This window comes from Oncorhynchus masou, unplaced genomic scaffold (assembly GCF_036934945.1).
Source record: "Oncorhynchus masou masou isolate Uvic2021 unplaced genomic scaffold, UVic_Omas_1.1 unplaced_scaffold_1438, whole genome shotgun sequence".
Lineage (NCBI taxonomy): Eukaryota > Metazoa > Chordata > Actinopteri > Salmoniformes > Salmonidae > Oncorhynchus > Oncorhynchus masou.
Genome location: NW_027004346.1, coordinates 32,772 through 55,069, shown reverse-complemented (window position 1 = coordinate 55,069; position 22,298 = coordinate 32,772). Strand labels below are relative to the sequence as shown.

The window sequence follows — 22,298 nt, the reverse complement described above, 5'->3', positions numbered from 1 at the left end:
AACATAGTACTAGGGCTGTACGTCCTATAACATAGTACTAGGGCTGAACATCCTATAACATAGCACTAGGGCTGTACGTCCTATAACATAGTACTAGCGCTGTACATCCTATAACATAGCACTAGGGCTGTATGTCGTATAACATAGTACTAGGACTGTACGTCCTATAACATAGTACTAGGGCTGTACGTCCTATAACATAGCACTAGGGCTGTACATCCTATAACATAGTACTAGGGCTGTATGTCGTATAACATAGTACTAGGACTGTACATCCTATAACATAGTACTAGGACTGTACATCCTATAACATAGTACTAGGACTGTACATCCTATAACATAGTACTAGGACTGTACATCCTATAACATAGTACTAGGGCTGAACATCCTATAACATAGTACTAGGGCTGTATGTCCTATAACATAGTACTAGGACTGTACATCCTATAACATAGTACTAGGACTGTACGTCCTATAACATAGCACTAGGGCTGTATGTCGTATAACATAGTACTAGGACTGTACATCCTATAACATAGTACTAGGGCTGTATGTCGTATAACATAGTACTAGGACTGTACATCCTATAACATAGTACTAGGGCTGTATGTCGTATAACATAGTACTAGGACTGTACGTCCTATAACATAGTACTAGGGCTGTACATCCTATAACATAGTACTAGGGCTGTACATCCTATAACATAGTACTAGGACTGTACGTCCTATAACATAGTACTAGGACTGTACATCCTATAACATAGTACTAGGGCTGTACATCCTATAACATAGTACTAGGACTGTACATCCTATAACATAGTACTAGGGCTGTACATCCTATAACATAGTACTAGGACTGTACATCCTATAACATAGTACTAGGGCTGTACGTCCTATAACATAGCACTAGGGCTGTATGTCGTATAACATAGTACTAGGGCTGTACATCCTATAACATAGTACTAGGGCTGTACGTCCTATAACATAGCACTAGGGCTGTACATCCTATAACATAGCACTAGGACTGTACATCCTATAATATAGTACTAGGGCTGTACATCCTATAACATAGCACTAGGGCTGTACATCCTATAACATAGTACTAGGGCTGTACATCCTATAACATAGTACTAGGGCTGTACATCCTATAACATAGCACTAGGGCTGTACATCCTATAACATAGTACTAGGACTGTATGTCCTATAACATAGTACTAGGGCTGTACATCCTATAACATAGCACTAGGGCTGTACGTCCTATAACATAGCACTAGGGCTGTACATCCTATAACATAGTACTAGGGCTGTACATCCTATAACATAGTACTAGGACTGTATGTCGTATAACATAGTACTAGGACTGTACATCCTATAACATAGTACTAGGACTGTATGTCGTATAACATAGCACTAGGGCTTTAAATCCTATAATATAATACAAGGCCATTAGGAAAAAGTGATTTCCTTTCAAGGAAGCTGCCTTCTTATAATACCAGGATAGATGTGTTTAATCTTCTGAAGAACCTTGGATAACCACAGCTGTTTCATCACTGTGAACGGGATTAGGATCCTCCATCCAACTTTCACCACAGTGCTAGATTTATACTTTCTCTTCTCTTGAAGTAACACAACCACAAGTTAATCCCCAATTTCCCCCCCCAACGTTTTCCTTGTAAGGTCATAACAATTAACCCACAGTTCTCATTATGATTCTGTTTAAATGCTCTAAAGTCTAACCAGTATTGGAGCTTCTGTATAAATCTCTGTAAAAGCTCAATTGCCAATAACTACGTAAGGGGTGCATTAAAGGTTATAATGATGATTTCTCTTCCTCTTTCCATAAAATGTCATCATTCTGCTATTGCTAGCACACATCCATCTATTGTATGTACATGTACAGTTGGAGTCTTCAAGTGGCTGTGCTTCTCTACTTCATTTGAGTTGTACAGTCCTTCAGTTCTATATAACCCATTTCTCCCCCTGTTTAACGCTCCAGTCAAGGTAATACTGTAAAACCTGAATGAGTCGGCTGACTGTTAAAAGTCATTCTTAGAAGTGGACTTCCAATGGGAATGAAGCATCAGTGAATTTTATGCATTTATTGAAGTGAAGAGCTTCTGTTACTCAGTGTCACGGTCTAGTAAAAATCATATTATGGATGGATGGATGAAGGAAAATAAAATGATTTCCTTGATGAAAGAGGGTATGAAGTGTGTTTGAAGGTGATATTCGAAGGTTTTCTTCCCGAGGAGTAATGACAACACATAAACTCAGGAGGATGCCCACAAAATCCCTTAAAGCATTAAAAACATACCACATTAATAGGGCTTATGGTTTTACTACCAAAGATAAATGTCTCTATTTCTCCATTCATATTATGCTGCTCTCCTTTCGCAATAGAAAATAGAGTGCATTCGGGAAGCATTCAGACCCCTTCACTTTTTCCACATTTTCAATCCTTAAAACGATTTCATTTTTTAAAATCCTCATCAATCTACACACAATACCCCATAATGACAAAGCGAAAACAAGTTTTTAGAAATGTTTGCACATTTACTACAACTAAACAACAGAAATATCTTATTTACATAAGTATTCAGACCCTTTGTTATGAGACTCAAAATTGAGCTCAGATTCATCCTGTTTCCATTGATCATCCTCTAGATGTTTTACAACTTGATTGGTGTCCGACTGTGGTAAATTCAATAGATTGGACATGATTTAGAAAGGCACAAAATTGAGCTCAGATGCATCTTGTTTCCATTGATCATCCTTGAGATGTTTCTACAACTTGATTGGAGTCCACCTGTGGTAAATTCAATTGATTGGACATGATTTGGAAAGACACACACCTGTCTATATAGGCTCCCATAGTTGACAGTGCATGTCAGAACAAAAACCAAGCCATGAGGTCAAAGGAATTGTCCGTAGAGCTCTGAGACAGGATTGTGTCGAGGCACAGATCTGGGGGAAGTACTGAGTAAAGGGTCTGAATACTTATGTAAATGATAGTTCAGATTTTTTTTTACATTTGCAAACATTTCTAAAAAAAATGTTTTTTTTGTCATTATGGGGTATTGTGTGTGTGTGTAGATTGATTAAAGAAAACAATTGAATCCATTGTAGAATAAGGCTGTAACGTGACACAGCAGGGGAAGAAGTGAAGGGGTCTGAATACTTTCCGAACACAATGTATGGGTCAAAGCAACAGCCAGCGTTCTCTTTCAGATGCTAACGGACTTCAAAGATTCTTAAATGTTTAGCCACCACTGCACACTGCACACCAACACATTGTTAGACAGTCAGCATGGTCAGAGGTAGTGTTGTTTTTAGCAGAATCACATTAGTGGAAACGGAGGGTGTTCTCAGGGCAGGCCTGGTTGTAGCTAGATATGTTCCAGTCACGTTTTTTTGTTTTGTTTTTAATGCGTTTTAGCTAACCCTATCCCAAACACTGTTCCTAACCTGAACCTCATTCTCCTAACCTGTTATGAAAAGTCCCTTCTGCTAGTGAAAACTGGCAGACCTGCCACAGAACAGCGTGGGTTCTGAGTAATCTAATACTTGTGAAGGGCTCGTTAGCAACCTTCACCACCGAATCTAGCTTTGCTTTCAATGTCTAATTTTGTAGATGGTGAAAACTATTGTCACCACTGTCAATACATGATCACACACCAAACATTCAGCTAGTTAGAAATAAGCCCAATTATGCACGTTGGAGCACTAACATATATTAATCAGCCTGTTGAAGAGTGTCATAATTATCTCTAATGGATTCAACAGAGGAGAACGCTCATGTTGTCACTTAGAGGGGGACGTGTGTGTGTGTGTGTGTGTGTGTGCATGGGTGTGAAAGACATTTGATTAATGATCTGCCCTTCCTTGACATGGAAGCAGACAGACAGTCAGAGGGGAAGAATGAAGGAGAATGCCATAGGACAATGTTTCAGTTCACACAGGGAGTGGATGTAGAGTTACAGGCACCAGGGTAACCTTTAACCCTGTGATTCTGCTGCAGATTGGGGTTTAATGCTCTGCTGAGCGTTGGACCTAAGCCTCATATCAGCCCTGGGGAAGAGTCCACTTGTTCTAAAGAGAATGCAAACATCCCTATAGGCACCTTATATTCCAAACTATACCTTGAAGCCAGTTACACTGCTGACCCTAATCAGGGACTGATTGAGATCTGGGTGCTATTAATGATCAGGCAGAACATAATAGCTATAGGCTATTATCTATCCCCAACATCAGTTATACACACCTGCAGTACACAATACTGTACATGGTGTTACTGGGGTGACTCTGCTTTGTCTAAATGGATGTTGAACATTCCTATACCAGTAGACTATAGGGTTCTATCTCCTGATTCAGTGATTATTCTATAGATTCCATATGCTACTGTCCATCTCCTACATCACTGATGATCCTATAGATTCCATAGGCTACTGTCTATCTCCTACATCACTGATGAGCCTATAGATTCCATATGCTACTGTCTATCTCCTACATCACTGATGATCCTATAGATTCCATAGGCTACTGTCTATCTCCTTCATCACTGATGATCCTATAGATTCCATATGCTACTGTCTATCTCCTACATCACTGATGATCCTATAGATTCCATAGGCTACTGTCTATCTCCTTCATCACTGATGATCCTATAGATTCCATAGGCTACTGTCTATCTCCTACATCACTGATGAGCCTATAGATTCCATAGGCTACTGTCTATCTCCTACATCACTGATGAGCCTATAGATTCCATAGGCTACTGTCTATCTCCTTCATCACTGATGATCCTATAGATTCCATAGGCTACTGTCTATCTCCTACATCACTGATTATTCTATAGATTCCATAGGCTACTATATCTCCAACATCACTAGTAGGCCACATGGACATGTCCTTAAAGTAACTGCCCAGTGTTTCCAGATTTCTATGAACTATTACCTATAATTAATTACAAAATGAGTGAACTACATTTCCTTATTTAGTATGTTAAAAAACATATTTTCTGTGTTGCAATGGTGTGGGCGTACCCCAACAACAACATGGTGTGGATCTATATACCATAAATAAAATAAAAAGACAAGTAAACAGCTGATTGGCCAGCTCAGACTATTTGATGTCTCTGCCAAAAACAGGACGTGATCTTCTCTGAGGAAATGACAAGCAACTTAAAATGGTCAGTTTGAGATAATAGTTAGAGGGATTTTTGAACTATTTTCTTCTTCACTTTTCTGCTTTGTCCACTAATACGAGTCAACAACATAAGATCTTTTAGAGGTAGACTCAGCAATACAACATACATACAGAAAGTAAACAGCATAGTGGGTCAGTTTCTGCAACCACCAAGAAAGCACATGGCTCAACTTCTTCTCTGTTTTGGCGCCCTGGTTACCAGGCTGCAAAGAGTGAAGTGAACCCGTGAACATGTGCAGATACCGTGTGAGAGCCAAGTCTTGGATAACACTCATATCAATATCTGCGGTGCTGCTCGTGGCAACGTCAGTCTACCTTTTCAAATGAGACTTTCACTGGACAGTTACTTTAAAGCTACAGTCCTCAATTGAAACAATAACAAGCGCTCCACCCCGTTTCTATTTTGGTAAGCAACTGAGGGATGGGCCTGGATAATAAAACATTTAAAACATGTATTTAACCATTATTTAACTTTACAAGTGGGTTAAGAACACATTCTTACTTACAATGGCTGCCTACCTGGGAACAGTGGGTTTACTGCCTTGTTCAGGGGCAGAACAACAGATTTTTATGTTGTCAGCTCAGGGATTTGATCCACCAACCTTTCGGTTACTCGCCCCTCTAACCACCGCCCCAGAAAAGTAGCCATTCAAATTTGTAGACAGAACTATGGATGCAAGGACTGACCATCCATGATATCAAAATGATAGTTTTAAATATGTTTTGACACAATACAGTGTTTGTTTATTTTGTTTACACATTTAACACGCTTATATGTTGGGTTCTGAAGTGGTATGACAGCTGATCTAACCTCATTTATAAGTTAAAAAAAAATCTATGGGTGTATACAGTATGATTAATTTACGAGTTCTGTTCTTCTAGAATCTATGGATATATACAATATCATTAATTTATAAGTACAAAAATGAATGTAGCAATTAAAGATTTCAGCTTGGACACATTCTAGAAATGTCAAAAACATACATTATTTGGATATTTTCTCCAAAAGTTATTATAACCATTATGGCCCAGGGCATGTCCTTATACTAATGTAGGCTACAGTCAGTGGCCGTCAGTGTCTTATTCACACATTAGCCAGAGGATTTAGGAGGTCCAGCAGTTCACTGAGCTAAGCTAGTGTCCCATCCTGCTTCCCTTACAGCTGTCCCGAGCCTGTTGTATTTAACACAGCGCTCCAACAGCTGCAGAGAGAGGTGGATTGTATTACCCGATAATTGGCAAGCTACAAGTCCCAGAGCCACAGTAACCCTGTTTCACTGTGTTGGGGCCTTGTTCTGCTAGCTGCTTCAACATGGTCTCATTAGAAGATGTAAAAAAAGTGGCATTTAACCATTGTAGTTCTATGTCAACCAAATAAACGTTGATTTATTTGACATCATTTTAACACATTCTCATTTACAGCAAAGACCTGGGGAATAGTTACAAGGGAAAGGAGGGAGGATGAATGAGCCAATTGGAAGCTGGGGTTGATTAGGTGGCCAGATTGGGAATTTAGCCAGGACACCAGAGTTAACACCCCTACTCTTACGTGCCATGGGATATTTAGTGACCACAGAGAGTCAGGACACCCGTTTAACGTCCCATCAGGAAGACAGAAACCTACACAGGGCAATGTCCCTAATCACTACCCTGGGACATTTTATTTTTTAGACCAGAGTGCCTCCTACGGGCCCTCCAACACCACTTCCAGCAGCATCTGGTCTCCCATCCAGGGACTGACCCTGCTTCAGAGGCAGACAGCAGTGGGATACAGGGTGGCATGCTGTATCAATATGACAATTAGTCCAATTAAGGAACTATTGCTACAAACTAAGCTTAATCAAGGCCTATTCATGTTGTCCCAATCATACCACCATTCCTTGGCTGCAACATTCAGGAAAATATTATAGCCATGTCTGTGACGTGTTCAGGGAACTTTTAGAAACAGTTCAATTTTAACCATACTTACTTGCCATAGACGTGGGAGAGACAAGCTGCTACTAAAAGAACAGGCACTGACTGTACAGCCAATTAGAGACCAGCCACTGACTGTACAGCCAATTAGAGACCAGCCATGGACTGTACAGCCAATTAGAGACCAGCCACTGACTGTACAGCCAATTAGAGACCAGCCACTGACTGTACAGCCAATTAGAGACCAGCCACTGACTTTACAGCCAATTAGAGACCAGCGTCTGACTGTACAGCCAATTAGAGACCAGCCACTGACTGTACAGCCAATTAGAGACCAGCCACGGACTGTACAGCCAATTAGAGACCAGCCACGGACTGTACAGCCAATTAGAGACCAGCCACTGACTGTACAGCCAATTAGAGAGCAGCCACTGACTGTACAGCCAATTAGAGACCAGCCACGGACTGTACAGCCAATTAGAGACCAGCCACTGACTGTACAGCCAATTAGAGACCAGCCACTGACTGTACAGCCAATTAGAGAGCAGCCACTGACTGTACATCCAATAAGACAAGCAGTCACTAACTAAATGACCAATAAGGAGCAGCAGCTACTGACTGTATCATGTCTTCCTTTACAGGGAGAGACCAGGAAAGACGGGTTCCCTGGAAACTCAAGCCAGAAGGTAAAGATAAAGATAAAGCATAGCAGCGTAAACAGACAACACAGAGTTACACATGGAGTAAACAATTAACAAGTCAATAACACAGTAGAAAAAGGGTCTATATACATTGTGTGCAAAAGGCATGAGGAGGTAGGCCAATAATTACAATTTTGCAGATTAACACTGGAGTGATAAATGATCAGATGGTCATGTACAGGTAGAGATACTGGTGTGCAAAAGAGCAGAAAAGTAAATAAATAAAAACAGTATGGGGATGAGGGAGGTAAAAATGGGTGGGCTATTTACCGATAGACTATGTACAGCTGCAGCGATCGGTTAGCTGCTCAGATAGCAGATGTTTGAAGTTGGTGAGGGAGATAAAAGTCTCCAACTTCAGCGATTTTTGGTGCACAATTCGTTCCAGTCACAGGCAGCAGAGAACTGGAACGAAAGGCGGCCAAATGAGGTGTTGGCTTTAGGGATGATCAGTGAGATACACCTGCTGGAGCGCGTGCTACGGGTGGGTGTTGCCATCGTGACCAGTGAACTGAGATAAGGCGGAGCTTTACCTAGCATGGACTTGTAGATGACCTGGAGCCAGTGGGTCTGGCGACGAATATGTAGCGAGGGCCAGCCGACTAGAGCATACAGGTCGCAGTGGTGGGTGGTATAAGGTGCTTTAGTGACAAAACGGATGGCACTGTGATAAACTGCATCCAGTTTGCTGAGTAGAGTGTTGGAAGCAATTTTGTAGATAACATCGCCAAAGTCGAGGATCGGTAGGATAGTCAGTTTTACTAGGGTAAGTTTGGCGGTGTGAGTGAAGGAGGCTTTGTTGCGGAATAGAAAGCCGACTCTAGATTTGATTTTCGATTGGAGATGTTTGATATGAGTCTGGAAGGAGAGTTTACAGTCTAGCCAGACACCTAGGTACTTATAGATGTCCACATATTCAAGGTCGGAACCATCCAGGGTGCTATCGTGGAAATATTTTATATTTATACAATATACTGTATATGGGATATATATATATATATGAGCTATTTCACAACTTACATATGTGTTTGAACATGATAAACTCTTTAAACATAACAGAGAGTCAGAGAGTGCCCTGTCAGCTGGGTCTGTACATGGTCTATCACCTTCAGTTCACCAGGACCACTCTAAAGCATCATCACCCTCTAAACCCTCCTCTAGAGCCCTTAGAAGTTGAAGAATACACACACACACACACACACACACACACACACACACACACACACACACACACACACACACACACACACGCACACACACACACACACACACACACAGGGACATATTTGTCTATGAAACTCGATCCAGTCTAAGGACATAACACTTAAAAGGCGCGGCCCACCCAAACATTTTCCTATACTTGATAAGGTTTTAGAATTGACTAAAGTTGGTCTGCGTTACTCAACACTGCACATGACATGCAAAGTCTATATCAAGTGTCATAACATTCATTTTGAGATTGATGGTGATGTGACTTGGCCTACTCTGACTGTGTGGTTCGTGTGGTTTCCATCCGAACTGTATTAGCTACGGCAGAGTACTGTTTTGCTGTTTTAGAGATGCCTTAAGGCCTTCCCTTTTACTGTGTGTGTGTGTGTGTGTGTGTGTGTGTGTGTGTGTGTGTGTGTGTGTGTGTGTGTGTGTGTGTGTGTGTGTGTGCGTGCTTTCGTGTGTGTGCGTGTGCATGCCTAATCCTAATTGTGCGTGTGTGTTCTATTTCTCCCTCAGGGTGACCAGGGTGTTTCTGGTTCACCAGGTCTGGATGGTATTCCTGGACAGAAGGTGAGTCAGACTGTTGGCTTGTTTGGACTGTCCATGATCTGTAAGATATAAGGTTTCTGTTCTAAACCACTAAACTGTTATTCTCCCACTACATACAGTGCCTTGCGAAAGTATTCGGCCCCCTTGAACTTTGCGACCTTTTGCCACATTTCAGGCTTCAAACATAAAGATATAAAACTGTATTTTTTTGTGAAGAATCAACGACAAGTGGGACAAAATCATGAAGTGGAACGACATTTATTGGATATTTCAAACTTTTTTAACAAATCAAAAACTGAAAAATTGGGCGTGCAAAATTATTCAGCCCTCTTAAGTTTAATACTTTGTAGCGCCACCTTTTGCTGCGATTACAGCTGTCAGTCGCTTGGGGTATGTCTCTATCAGTTTTGCACATCGAGAGACTGAATTTTTTTCCCATTTGGTGGTGGTGTTAGTGGTGATGGTGGGGATGGTGGTGGTTATGGTGTTGGTGTTAGTGGTTATGGTGGTGGTGTTAGTGGTGATGGTGGTGGTGATTACGGTGGTTACGGTGGTGGTGGTGGTTATGGTGTTGGTGTTAGTGGTTATGGTGGTGGTGTTAGTGGTGATGGTGGTGGTGATTACGGTGGTTATGGTGGTGGTGGTGATGATGATTACGGTGCTGGTTATGGTGGTGGTTATGGTGGTGATGGTGGTGGTGGTGATGGTGATGATTACGGTGGTGGTGGTTATGGTGGTGGTGGTGATGATGATTACGGTGCTGGTTATGGTGGTGGTTATGGTGGGGGTGGTGGTGGTGGTTATGATGGGGGTGATGGTGATAGTGGTGGTGACTCGCTCCTTCTCTCCCCATTGTGTTTCTGTAGTGCAGGGCTCTTCAACCCTCTTCTGTAGGTTTTCTCTCCAACCCCAGTTGTAACTAACTGGATTCAGCATATCAACCAGCTAATTATTAGAATCTAGTCCACTACATAAGGGTTGGAGCAAAAACCTCAAGAAGGGTAGCTCTACAGGAACAGGGTTGGAGCAAAAACCTCAAGAAGGGTAGCTCTCCAGGAACAGGGTTGGAGCAAAAACCTCAAGAAGGGTAGCTCTACAGGAACAGGGTTGGAGCAAAAACCTCAAGAAGGGTAGCTCTCCAGGAACAGGGTTGGAGTGAACCTACAGGATGGTAGCTCTACAGGAACAGGGTTGGAGTGACAACCTACAGGATGGTAGCTCTCCAGGAACAGGGTTGGAGTGACAACCTACAGGATGGTAGCTCTCCAGGAATAGGGTTGGACTGAAAACCTACAGGATGGTAGCTCTCCAGGAACAGGGTTGGACTGAAAACCTACAGGATGGTAGCTCTCCAGGAACAGGGTTGGACTGAAAACCTACAGGAGGGTAGCTCTCCGGGAACAGGGTTGGAGTGAAAACCTACAGGAGGGTAGCTCTCCAGGAACAGGGTTGGACTGGAAACCTACAGGATGGTAGCTCTCCAGGAACAGGATTTACACCCAGGACACAAAGGGATTTACACATAGAGCCATAGTCCCTTAGGAGGGAGATAGGACTTATTGTATATCCTCTCCTCATGTATTTACAGTATTTTATGCCCTCTGATTCACTGTCTCATGTACCCGCTCAGAACTGCTTCAATACAGGGTCAGAGGAGAAGTGAATATCATGCACTTACCCAGAGAAATATTTCTGTGTATGTAAATATGTATTAGTCATAGAGTTGTGGCTATTCCTTATGCATTAGATTTTTTTTTAAATATTTTTTTTTACCTTTATTTTACTAGGCAAGTCAGTTAAGAACAAATTCTTATTTTCAATGACGGCCTAGGAACAGTGGGTTAACTGCCTGTTCAGGGGCAGAACGATAGATTTTGTACCTTGTCAGCTCGGGGATTTGAACTTGCAACCTTTCGGTTACTAGTCCAATGCTCTAACCACTAGGCTACACTGCCGCCCCATATGGGACAGTATGGAATATGTAGTGTACATGTATATACAGTAAGGTGTGTGGGATATCGTCCAGCTCTTATTCTTTATAACCTGAAGTGATGTGTAATTCCGTTGTGAAGTTGACTCAAGGCACTAAACATTGTTGCCGTGTGAACGAAGGCCCATTCAGAGCTGCACTGAACCCTACGGCACAGACCTCAGTGAAACTACGAAGATACTTCTCCTCGTGGACCAGAAGACCTTCAATGTTTGTTATTTAGCATTTCAAGTTTCAACCTTGTAATTTCAGGGGGAGGCAGGATCAAACGGGTCTAAGGGGATCGATGGAGCAATGGTAAGTACACACACACACAGAAACATACACACACACACATATTACATAATGGTAAATGTCTCTGGTTTCACTCTCTGTCATGTATAAACACCAGTTCATCCAAACGTGCCATGTCCCACTGTAGTGGATACACTGATATTCACATTCCCAGCATGCAGAGACCCACTGTAGTGGATATACAGATATTCACATTCCCAGCATGCAGAGTCCCACTGTAGTGGATATACAGATATTCACATTCCCAGCATGCAGAGTCCCACTGTAGTGGATATACAGATATTCACATTCCCAGCATGCAACGTCCCACTGTGGTGGATATACTGATATTCACATTCCCAGCATGCAGAGTCCCACTGTAGTGGATATACAGATATTCACATTCCCAGCATGCAACGTCCCACTGTAGTGGATACACTGATATTCACATTCCCAGCATGCAACGTCCCACTGTAGTGGATATACTGATATTCACATTCCCAGCATGCAGAGTCCCACTGTAGTGGATATACAGATATTCACATTCCCAGCATGCAACGTCCCACTGTAGTGGATACACTGATATTCACATTCCCAGCATGCAACGTCCCACTGTAGTGGATATACTGATATTCACATTCCCAGCATGCAGAGTCCCACTGTAGTGGATATACAGATATTCACATTCCCAGCATGCAACGTCCCACTGTAGTGGATATACAGATATTCACATTCCCAGCATGCAACGTCCCACTGTAGTGGATATACTGATATTCACATTCCCAGCATGCAACGTCCCACTGCAGTGGATACATGGTTATTAATATGTAGCATATGTCTTCTGTTGTAATATATATATTTTATTTTAAAGGATTTTCTAGCACAGGTTTTCTAATACATCTCTGAAGGATCTACATTCTTTAGTAGCCCAAGGCCTTTTCCCCTGTAATCTCAAGACAAACACAATAGCTATTGATATTTTACATGCAACCATGACGGTACATGAACAGTGTCTTCTATGATTATCTGGTGATAATGTCGAATGTGGATGGATCTGAACTCTAATAACTTGGTCTCATGTGAAGGACGTGTGTGGAATGTATATAGCAGCTCTCACCTAGTCTCTGCACCTACAGTGAAACAGCATGCGTTCATGCAAGGTTTCAGGGACATTCAACTATAGGCTGCAGGCAGCATGAGTATCACATGGTGGTGTGGAAACTTCCTCCTCAGCCTGAACTGTCCCCACCTGCGTCAGCAAATAACTAGCTTTTTCGTTTGGCACCGACTGGTAAGTTGGTTCAGGAGGGCGGTCACATGTGCTAGCAAGGCAGAGGTTCTGGGTTCGAGCATCAGTGTGAGCCAAATCAGGAGGAAGTGGTACTCTCTCAGCAAGCAGCGTGACGCCCTTTAGAGATGCGTTGATGCAAGGGTTCAGGGAAATACTCAGGAATGCTGCATTATGTTGGGCTGGTCACAGAGGAGTGAGCTACAGCACAAACAGGTCTGGGACCAGAATAGAATTGTGTAGCATTTGCATAATTTGTTCTTTCATAATGGTGGTGTGACTTAATGGGCCAAAGGCTAGATGTGTTTAGAATAAATATCGTGAAAAGACTTCAGTAGACTATGAAATTACAGGAAAACAAAGCTATGCTTTCAGGGAAATGGTCTGTATTTTGTGGCTTTTGCATAATCAGTTCTTCGTAATGGCGGTGTGGCTCCGCTAAGTATTGGGCTGAGCAGATGGACAGTTTAAAATGGCATAATGAAAGCACCTCTTTTCATCACCATATCCTCTCTGATTAGGCCAATGGACTGAGGGAGAAATCTGTCCCTCTGGCACAGTGTACAATACACTGACTGGCCTGCTCAGTACAACATACAGGGACTGGGCTGCCTGCTCAATACAACATACAGGGACTGGGCTGCCTGCTCAATACAACATACAGGGACTGGGCTGCCTGCTCAGTACAACATACAGGGACTGGCTGCCTGCTCAGTACGACATACATGACTGGGCTGTCTGCTCAGTACAACATACAGGGACTGGGCTGCCTGCTCAGTACAACATACAGGGACTGGGCTGCCTGCTCAATACAACATACAGGGACTGAGCTGCCTGCTCAATACAACATACAGGGACTGGCTGCCTGCTCAATACAACATACAGGGACTGGGCTGCCTGCTCAGTACAACATACAGGGACTGGGCTGCCTGCTCAATACAACATACAGGGACTGGGCTGCCTGCTCAATACAACATACAGGGACTGGGCTGCCTGCTCAATACAACATACAGGGACTGAGCTGCCTGCTCAGTACGACATACAAGGACTGGGCTGCCTGCTCAGTACAACATACAGGGACTGGGCTGACTGCTCAATACAACATACAGGGACTGGGCTGCCTGCTCAATACAACATACAGGGACTGAGCTGCCTGCTCAGTACAACATACAGGGACTGAGCTGCCTGCTCAGTACAACATACAGGGACTGAGCTGCCTGCTCAGTACAACATACAGGGACTGGGCTGCCTGCTCAATACAACATACAGGGACTGAGCTGCCTGCTCAGTACAACATACAGGGACTGAGCTGCCTGCTCAGTACAACATACAGGGACTGAGCTGCCTGCTCAGTACAACATACAGGGACTGGGCTGCCTGCTCAATACAACATACAGGGACTGGGCTGCCTGCTCAGTACGACATACAGGGACTGGGCTGCCTGCTCAATACAACATACAGGGACTGGGCTGCCTGCTCAATACAACATACAGGGACTGGGCTGCCTGCTCAGTACAACATACAGGGACTGGGCTGCCTGCTCAGTACGACATACAGGGACTGGGCTGCCTGCTCAATACGACATACAGGGACTGGGCTGCCTGCTCAGTACGACATACAGGGACTGGGCTGCCTGCTCAGTACGACATACAGGGACTGGGCTGCCTGCTCAGTACGACATACAGGGACTGGGCTGCCTGCTCAGTACGACATACAGGGACTGGGCTGCCTGCTCAGTACGACATACAGGGACTGGGCTGCCTGCTCAGTACGACATACAGGGACTGGGCTGCCTGCTCAGTACGACATACAGGGACTGGGCTGCCTGCTCAGTACGACATACAGGGACTGGGCTGCCTGCTCAGTACGACATACAGGGACTGGCTGCCTGCTCAGTACGACATACATGACTGGGCTGTCTGCTCAGTACAACATACAGGGACTGGGCTGCCTGCTCAGTACAACATACAGGGACTGGGCTGCCTGCTCAATACAACATACAGGGACTGGGCTGCCTGCTCAATACAACATACAGGGACTGGCTGCCTGCTCAATACAACATACAGGGACTGGGCTGCCTGCTCAATACAACATACAGGGACTGAGCTGCCTGCTCAGTACGACATACAAGGACTGGGCTGCCTGCTCAGTACAACATACAGGGACTGGGCTGACTGCTCAATACAACATACAGGGACTGGGCTGCCTGCTCAATACAACATACAGGGACTGAGCTGCCTGCTCAGTACAGCATACAGGGACTGAGCTGCCTGCTCAGTACAACATACAGGGACTGAGCTGCCTGCTCAGTACAACATACAGGGACTGGGCTGCCTGCTCAATACAACATACAGGGACTGAGCTGCCTGCTCAGTACAACATACAGGGACTGAGCTGCCTGCTCAGTACAACATACAGGGACTGAGCTGCCTGCTCAGTACAACATACAGGGACTGAGCTGCCTGCTCAGTACAACATACAGGGACTGGGCTGCCTGCTCAATACAACATACAGGGACTGGGCTGCCTGCTCAGTACGACATACAGGGACTGGGCTGCCTGCTCAATACAACATACAGGGACTGGGCTGCCTGCTCAGTACAACATACAGGGACTGGGCTGCCTGCTCAGTACGACATACAGGGACTGGGCTGCCTGCTCAGTACGACATACAGGGACTGGGCTGCCTGCTCAGAGTACGACATACAGGGGCTGGGCTGCCTGCTCAGTACGACATACAGGGACTGGGCTGCCTGCTCAGTACGACATACAGGGACTGGGCTGCCTGCTCAGTACGACATACAGGGACTGGGCTGCCTGCTCAGTACGACATACAGGGACTGGGCTGCCTGCTCAGTACGACATACAGGGACTGGGCTACCTGCTCAGTACGACATACAGGGACTGGGCTGCCTGCTCAGTACGACATACAGGGACTGGGCTGCCTGCTCAGTACGACATACAGGGACTGGGCTGCCTGCTCAGTACGACATACAGGGACTGCTACTGAATAGCAATACACAGGGAAACAGAGCAGACACTATACTAAACAGTCACTGTTAAGGCTGTTGAGATTACACTGAGATAACCAGTTCTGTGGATAATATCCAATGGGTCGAATGAACGAGTTGTTGAACAAACAACTTTAAAAGGCTTTATAGAGCACTCATAGGGTCTTCATAAGCTCTACATACTGTAGCTAGTTTGTAAACATCTGGATGTTTACAGAGTGCCTCACTGTGTAGCAGAGCTGGCATAGGATGCTAGGTGATGCCACAGCTTATATTCTCCTCTAGAGGAGAATGCCACAGCTTATATAGGCTTCTTAGTGCATTCATTATGAAGCATGACATACTGTAGAGGGGATACCTCGGGGGAACTTAGTTCCTGACCTTCAGGACATCTAGTTGGTCACACAGACTGGGTTGGTTCATCTGTGGGCTGACCTCAACACAACAGCTCATTGGTCACACAGACTGGGTTGGTTCCTGTGTGGGATGACCTCAACACAACAGCTCATTGGTCACACAGACTGGGTTGGTTCCTCTGTGGGCTGACCTCAACACAACAGCTTATAGGTCACACAGACTGGGTTGGTTCCTCTGTAGGCTGACCTCAACACAACAGCTTATAGGTCACACAGACTGGGTTGGTTCCTCTGTAGGCTGACAACAGAACAGCTCATTGGTCACACAGACTGGATTGGTTCCTCTGTGGGCTGACCTCAACACAACAGCTCATTGGTCACACAGACTGGGTTGGTTCCTCTGTGGGATGACCTCAACACAACACCTCATTGGTCACACAGACTGGGTTGGTTCCTCTGTGGGATGACCTCAACACAACAGCTCATTGGTCACACAGACTGGGTTGGTTCCGCTGTTAAAAATGAACAGGGTGTGACAGAGTAGGATTACTGAACTCTAAACTCATAGGGTTGGTTTCCCAAACACAAACACAGCCTGGTCCTCATAGGGTTGGTTTCCCAGACACAGACACAACCTAGTCCTCATAGGGTTGGTTTCCCAGACACAACCTAGTCCTCATAGGGTTGGTTTCACAGACACAACCTAGTCCTCATGGTGTTGGTTTCCCAGATACAGACACAACCTAGTCCTCATAGGGTTGGTTTCACAGACACAACCGAGTCCTCATAGGGTTGGTTTCACAGACAGACACAACCTAGTCCTCATAGGGTTGGTTTCACAGACACAGACACAGCCTGGTCCTCATAGGGTTGGTTTCCCAGACACAACCTAGTCCTCATAGGGTTGGTTTCCCAGATACAGACACAGCCTAGTCCTCATAGGGTTGGTTTCCCAGATACAGACACAGCCTAGTCCTCATAGGGTTGGTTTCCCAGACATAGACACAACCTAGTCCTCATAGGGTTGGTTTCACAGACACAACCTAGTCCTCATGGTGTTGGTTTCCCAGATACAGACACAACCTAGTCCTCATAGGGTTGGTTTCACAGACACAACCGAGTCCTCATGGTGTTGGTTTCCCAGATACAGACACAACCTAGTTCTCATTGGGTTGGTTTCCCAGATACAGACACAACCTAGTCCTCATAGGGTTGGTTTCCCAGACATAGACACAGTCTAGTCCTCGTGAAGATTCTCCATTGAGCATGATCTTTAGTCCAGGATCCGGCTTAATCTGTGTCCAGGAAACCGGCCTTTTAAACGGATCAGTCTGACATTACTGGACTCTTCTGGAATTACTGGACTGTCTCAAAGACGGAATAGATTCAATGTTTATTATGCAGAGTGGAAAACTAACGCTAACATCTTACTTAAAGCCTGCAGCTATAATGCTTTATGTCTTATGATGTGGCTCACAGTATGCTATTTCTCTCTAGGACATTTTCAACATTGTAACACATCATACCTGCATGCAATGGCAAGTGTTGCCCTGTTTATTCAACAGCTTGATAATCGTTGTTGTTTGAAAAGGCATATTATCAACATGTTTGTTTCAAGTACTACAGTTTATTGTCCATATAAAGTTGTCGAGATTTTTATGAAACAGGTGGAAATGGAGCATTGTTACGATGCCTGTTTATTCAGCAACGTTTGGATGTCACTTTCTATACTGAATGTATTTCAAACGATGGTGACTGGCAAGAGAGAAGCTTCATCATAACACTGCTGCCTGCTTCTTCCTGGTTAATGATATGATTTGGTTATGCAGCTGTGTGATAGTGTCTTCTCTATCAACCTGGACGATGAACACTCACACACACACACACACACTCACACACACACACATACACACACACACACACACACACACACACACACACCAACGATGAACACATAAATCTATTACAATCACGATGTGAAACAAGGGTGTGCACTGTCAGATAATTAGGTCCATCAGAAACACTTCATTATCACACACACACACACACACACACAAATACACACACACACACACACACACACACACACACACACACACACACACACCCCTGGCCCCATAATTTATTTATAATGTCGACATAGTCCTAATTTGTTTACTACCAGGACTCCACATTCAGACAGATATTTCATGGAAACAAATAAACAGGATAATTTCAGAATTTGTTTTAGCCTGTTGCCTCCGAGTGGGTTATTTAATATACTTGGGAGTGAAACAGAGAGCAGACGACTGGAAGATGTCAACGAGTTCTTGTCTGTTCGGTGAACTTTAGCACTGTTTAGTTGAATGTCTCTGTAGAGGACACATCACTTGGATAAATAAACCGCTGAAGATGAGACCTTTGCTACAACATGAAGACAGACCGGTCATATCAGGTCTCATCTTTCAGGATCGGAATCAGGATTTAGATTTAGGTTTGGAGACATAAACTGTGTTTATAGATGAAGTTGACATTTTGATGCTTGTGACCAGTCTGCCTTGTAAGAGGCCCTGGCAGTAAGAGCATCAATGATTGGATAAACCACCTTGGAACAGTATCCTGAGGAGACTTCAGACCTTTCAAAACAACACGTTGTTACTGCACATCTGTACTTATAATGCATGGAAATGATGGCGTGCTTGTGTAGGACCTGAGTTTCAACTTGCTCTTTCCTCTGCAGGGTGAGAAGGGACCAGCTGGGGAGCCTGGTGCAGAGGGGAAACCTGGGATAAATGTAAGATACTGTTTTGAATCCCAGTCTGTTTATTCATCTGCATCATTCATTATTAACATTATAAACATAGTCAGTTGCCCTAAATAAATGTAAGGTCCTATCTTTGCTATTTTACTATCGTATGCTGTTTATTCGTTTGCATCGTTAATAATAAAAACAGTGGCCTAAATAAATGTGCAGGTTAATTTAGGTTGGAAGGGGCTCAGCCAGGTTAATTTAGGTTGGAAGGGGCTCAGCCAGGTTAATTTAGGTTGGAAGGGGCTCAGCCAGGTTAATTCAGTTTGGCCTATTTACTTGTTTTTAGAACATTCTCTTGCCTGTCCCCTCTGTTCCCTCCCCATCCGTGCTAATATTAGGTTAAAGTTGTTATTTAAAGCATGTGATATTTAAGGGTAAAGGGGACACCTGAGAAGACAGAATGTCTTGTATGCTTGACTGCCATGTGAGCGAGTATCGTTTTTCTGATACGGGAACTAACTACGGGGCTCAGTGGAAGACTACAGCCATGTAACCGTGCCCTAAGCAATCCACGTTCCACATGTACATGTCCTCAGTTTGTACAGTCATAGACGTATCAGGTGACAGAGAAAGAAACGTCTGGTGGCTCTGTAAAGACGATGACTGCAGCTCTATATCATCCCATCTGTTGTTTTCATGTGTTGAAGTATTAAATATAACCTTTGCAATGAGGTGCGCTTCCTCTGAGTGTTGCTCCACTGTAAAATCTGAGATTTACACTTACAGTCAGTGATATCAAGTGTCAATTAGGACGTTTCCCTCTAGACTTTCTCACTGTGGTCAGCCTTTCGGTGTGGTTTCTGGAACTCAGTGGGTAGAGCATGGTGATTGTAATGTCAGGATTGTGGGTTTGATTCCCGGGGCCACCCCATACAAAAACATGTCTGCAGGTAATGACTGTAAATCGCTTTGGATTAAAGCTTCTGCTAAATGTTAAGTCTACATCTGAACACTAATGATCAGGTTGTTTTCCTATCGACGTTCACACAAGGATCAGCCTCACAACCTAAGGCTATGGGTGATGTTCAGCTATGGCGGTGAATCGCTGAGCCAATGGAAACACTGGAAAAAGCATTTTCTGCAGTAACCTCTGTGGTATTCGTTGGGCCTGGCCACTCTAGGTATCTGTTACCGTTACGGGATCTGGTTCCAGCGCAGCTTTGAAGGCAGTTCCCACTCACATGACACAAATCGCATACCTAAACGGCAACCTATTCCCTATGTAGTGCACTACTTTTGACCAGGGCCAGTAGGGTTGACCAGGGCCCATAGGGCTCTAGTCAAAGTAGGGCACTATGTGGGGAACAGGGTGCCATTAGGAACGCAGACACAACAGACAAGACAAACCCCTTACTGTAACTCTAACGGTGCATCTCTTAGTCTCTCCACACATGACAAAACTTCACCCTTCTTGTCTAAAGTAAAGTGCCATTACCGCCAGCCAGGCAGCCACTCTGGTTAGAAAGTGGCAGAGTCTGCGCCATAAATGGGACCCTATTCCCTATGTAGTGCACTACTTTAGACCAGAGCACAATAAAGCAAATAGGGTGCCATTTGGGACTCAGGCAGCAAGTAAGTAAACATAATTAGTCTGCTGTCTTGAGAAATTCCCCTGCTACTCTCTCTCTCTCTCTCTCTCTCTCCTCTGCTGCTCTCTCTCTCTGTCTCTCTCTCTCTCTCCCCCCCCCCCCCTCTCTCTCTCTCTCTCCCTACTCTCTCTCTAGCCCCACTTCTCCCTCCCCACAATCTCCCTCACTCTCCCCCTCCCTTCTTCCCTCCCCCTCTGTCTCTCTCTCCCCCTCCCCTCTGTTTATTTGCTAGCTGAAGCGGTAGATGTAGAGTGTGTACTGGGGAGCTGCCAGATTGTGTTTTTGTGGCCTGGGCGCTGCCAGAGCGAGGGAGGCGCAGTGCTGTGTTTGTGTTGTGGCCTGGGCGCTGTCGGAGTGAGGGAGGCGCAGTGCTGTGTGTGTGTTGTGGCCTGGGCGCTGTCAGAGCGAGGGAGGCGCAGTGCTGTGTGTGTGTTGTGGCCTGGGCGCTGTCAGAGCGAGGAAGGCACAGGGCTGTGTGTGTGTTGTGGCCTGGGCGCTGTCGGAGAGAGGAAGGCGCAGTGCCACGTGTGTGGGTGTATGTAGGTGTGTGCGTGTGTGTGTTGTAGCCCGGGCGCTGTCAGAGCGAGGAAGGCACAGTGCTGTGTGTGTGTTGTAGCCCGGGCGCTGTCGGAGCGAAGGAGTCACAGTGCCATGTGTGTAGGTATGTGTGTGTAGGTATGTGTGTGTAGGTATATGTGTGTAGGTATATGTGTGTAGGTGTTGTGGCCTGGGCGCTGTGGGAGCGAGGAAGGCGCAGTGCCACGTGTGTGGGTGTGTGTAGGTATGTGTGTGTAGGTATTGTGGCCTGGGCGCTGTCTGAGCGAGGGAGGCACAGCGCCGTGTGTAATTAGCAAGGCTAGCGTACACAGCTCCCTGTAGTGTCTCACACTGTGCTGCTGCTGGAGAGACAGAGAGGAGAGAGACTGAGCAGAGTAGACCTGGGTTCAAATACTACTTGAAATCATTTCAAATACTAGGCATTGACTTTGCCTGGTGATATGTAACCAATGTAACCAACTGTAAACCCTAAAGTCAGCGCTAGAGTCAGCGCTAGAGTCAGCGCTAGAGTCAGCGCTAGAGTCAGCGCTAGAGTCAGCACTAGAGTCAGCACTAGAGTCAGTGCTAGTGCGAAGACTCAAAGCCTCCCATCCCTCCCTGCCTGCCTGTCACAAGGCCCAAGAGCACTGAGCAGAGGCTAACAAGAATTGTCTCTCCGTCTCCCTCTCTCTCTCTCCTCCTATCTAGATATGTGGTCTGAGCCCCAGCCTCTAAGCAAGGAGGCAGAGATATCATGGTCTTTACTGGTCTGATCTTAGGGAGACAGGACAGGGAAGGATAAAGGTCCAGCCTCCATCTCTCTCTTCTCCGATCCCTCTCTGCATCTCTTTCTAACTGGGTTACTCTGAGGGAGACGGGACAGA

The 22,298-nt window shown here is 44.9% G+C and overlaps 1 protein-coding gene across 1 annotated transcript in view; it reads left to right on the top strand.

Moving 5' to 3' along the window:
- Nucleotides 1-7,708: 7,708 nt before the first annotated feature.
- LOC135530844 (inner ear-specific collagen-like) overlaps nucleotides 7,709-22,298 on the top strand; it is a gene marked incomplete at its 3' end in the record, with an annotated part of 35,525 nt that continues 20,935 nt past the window's right edge. The window contains exons 1-4 of the mRNA XM_064959018.1: nucleotides 7,709-7,804; nucleotides 9,548-9,601; nucleotides 11,823-11,867; nucleotides 19,217-19,270. Coding sequence (XP_064815090.1) covers nucleotides 7,709-7,804; nucleotides 9,548-9,601; nucleotides 11,823-11,867; nucleotides 19,217-19,270 — 249 coding nt within the window. The remainder of the gene's footprint in view (nucleotides 7,805-9,547; nucleotides 9,602-11,822; nucleotides 11,868-19,216; nucleotides 19,271-22,298) is intronic.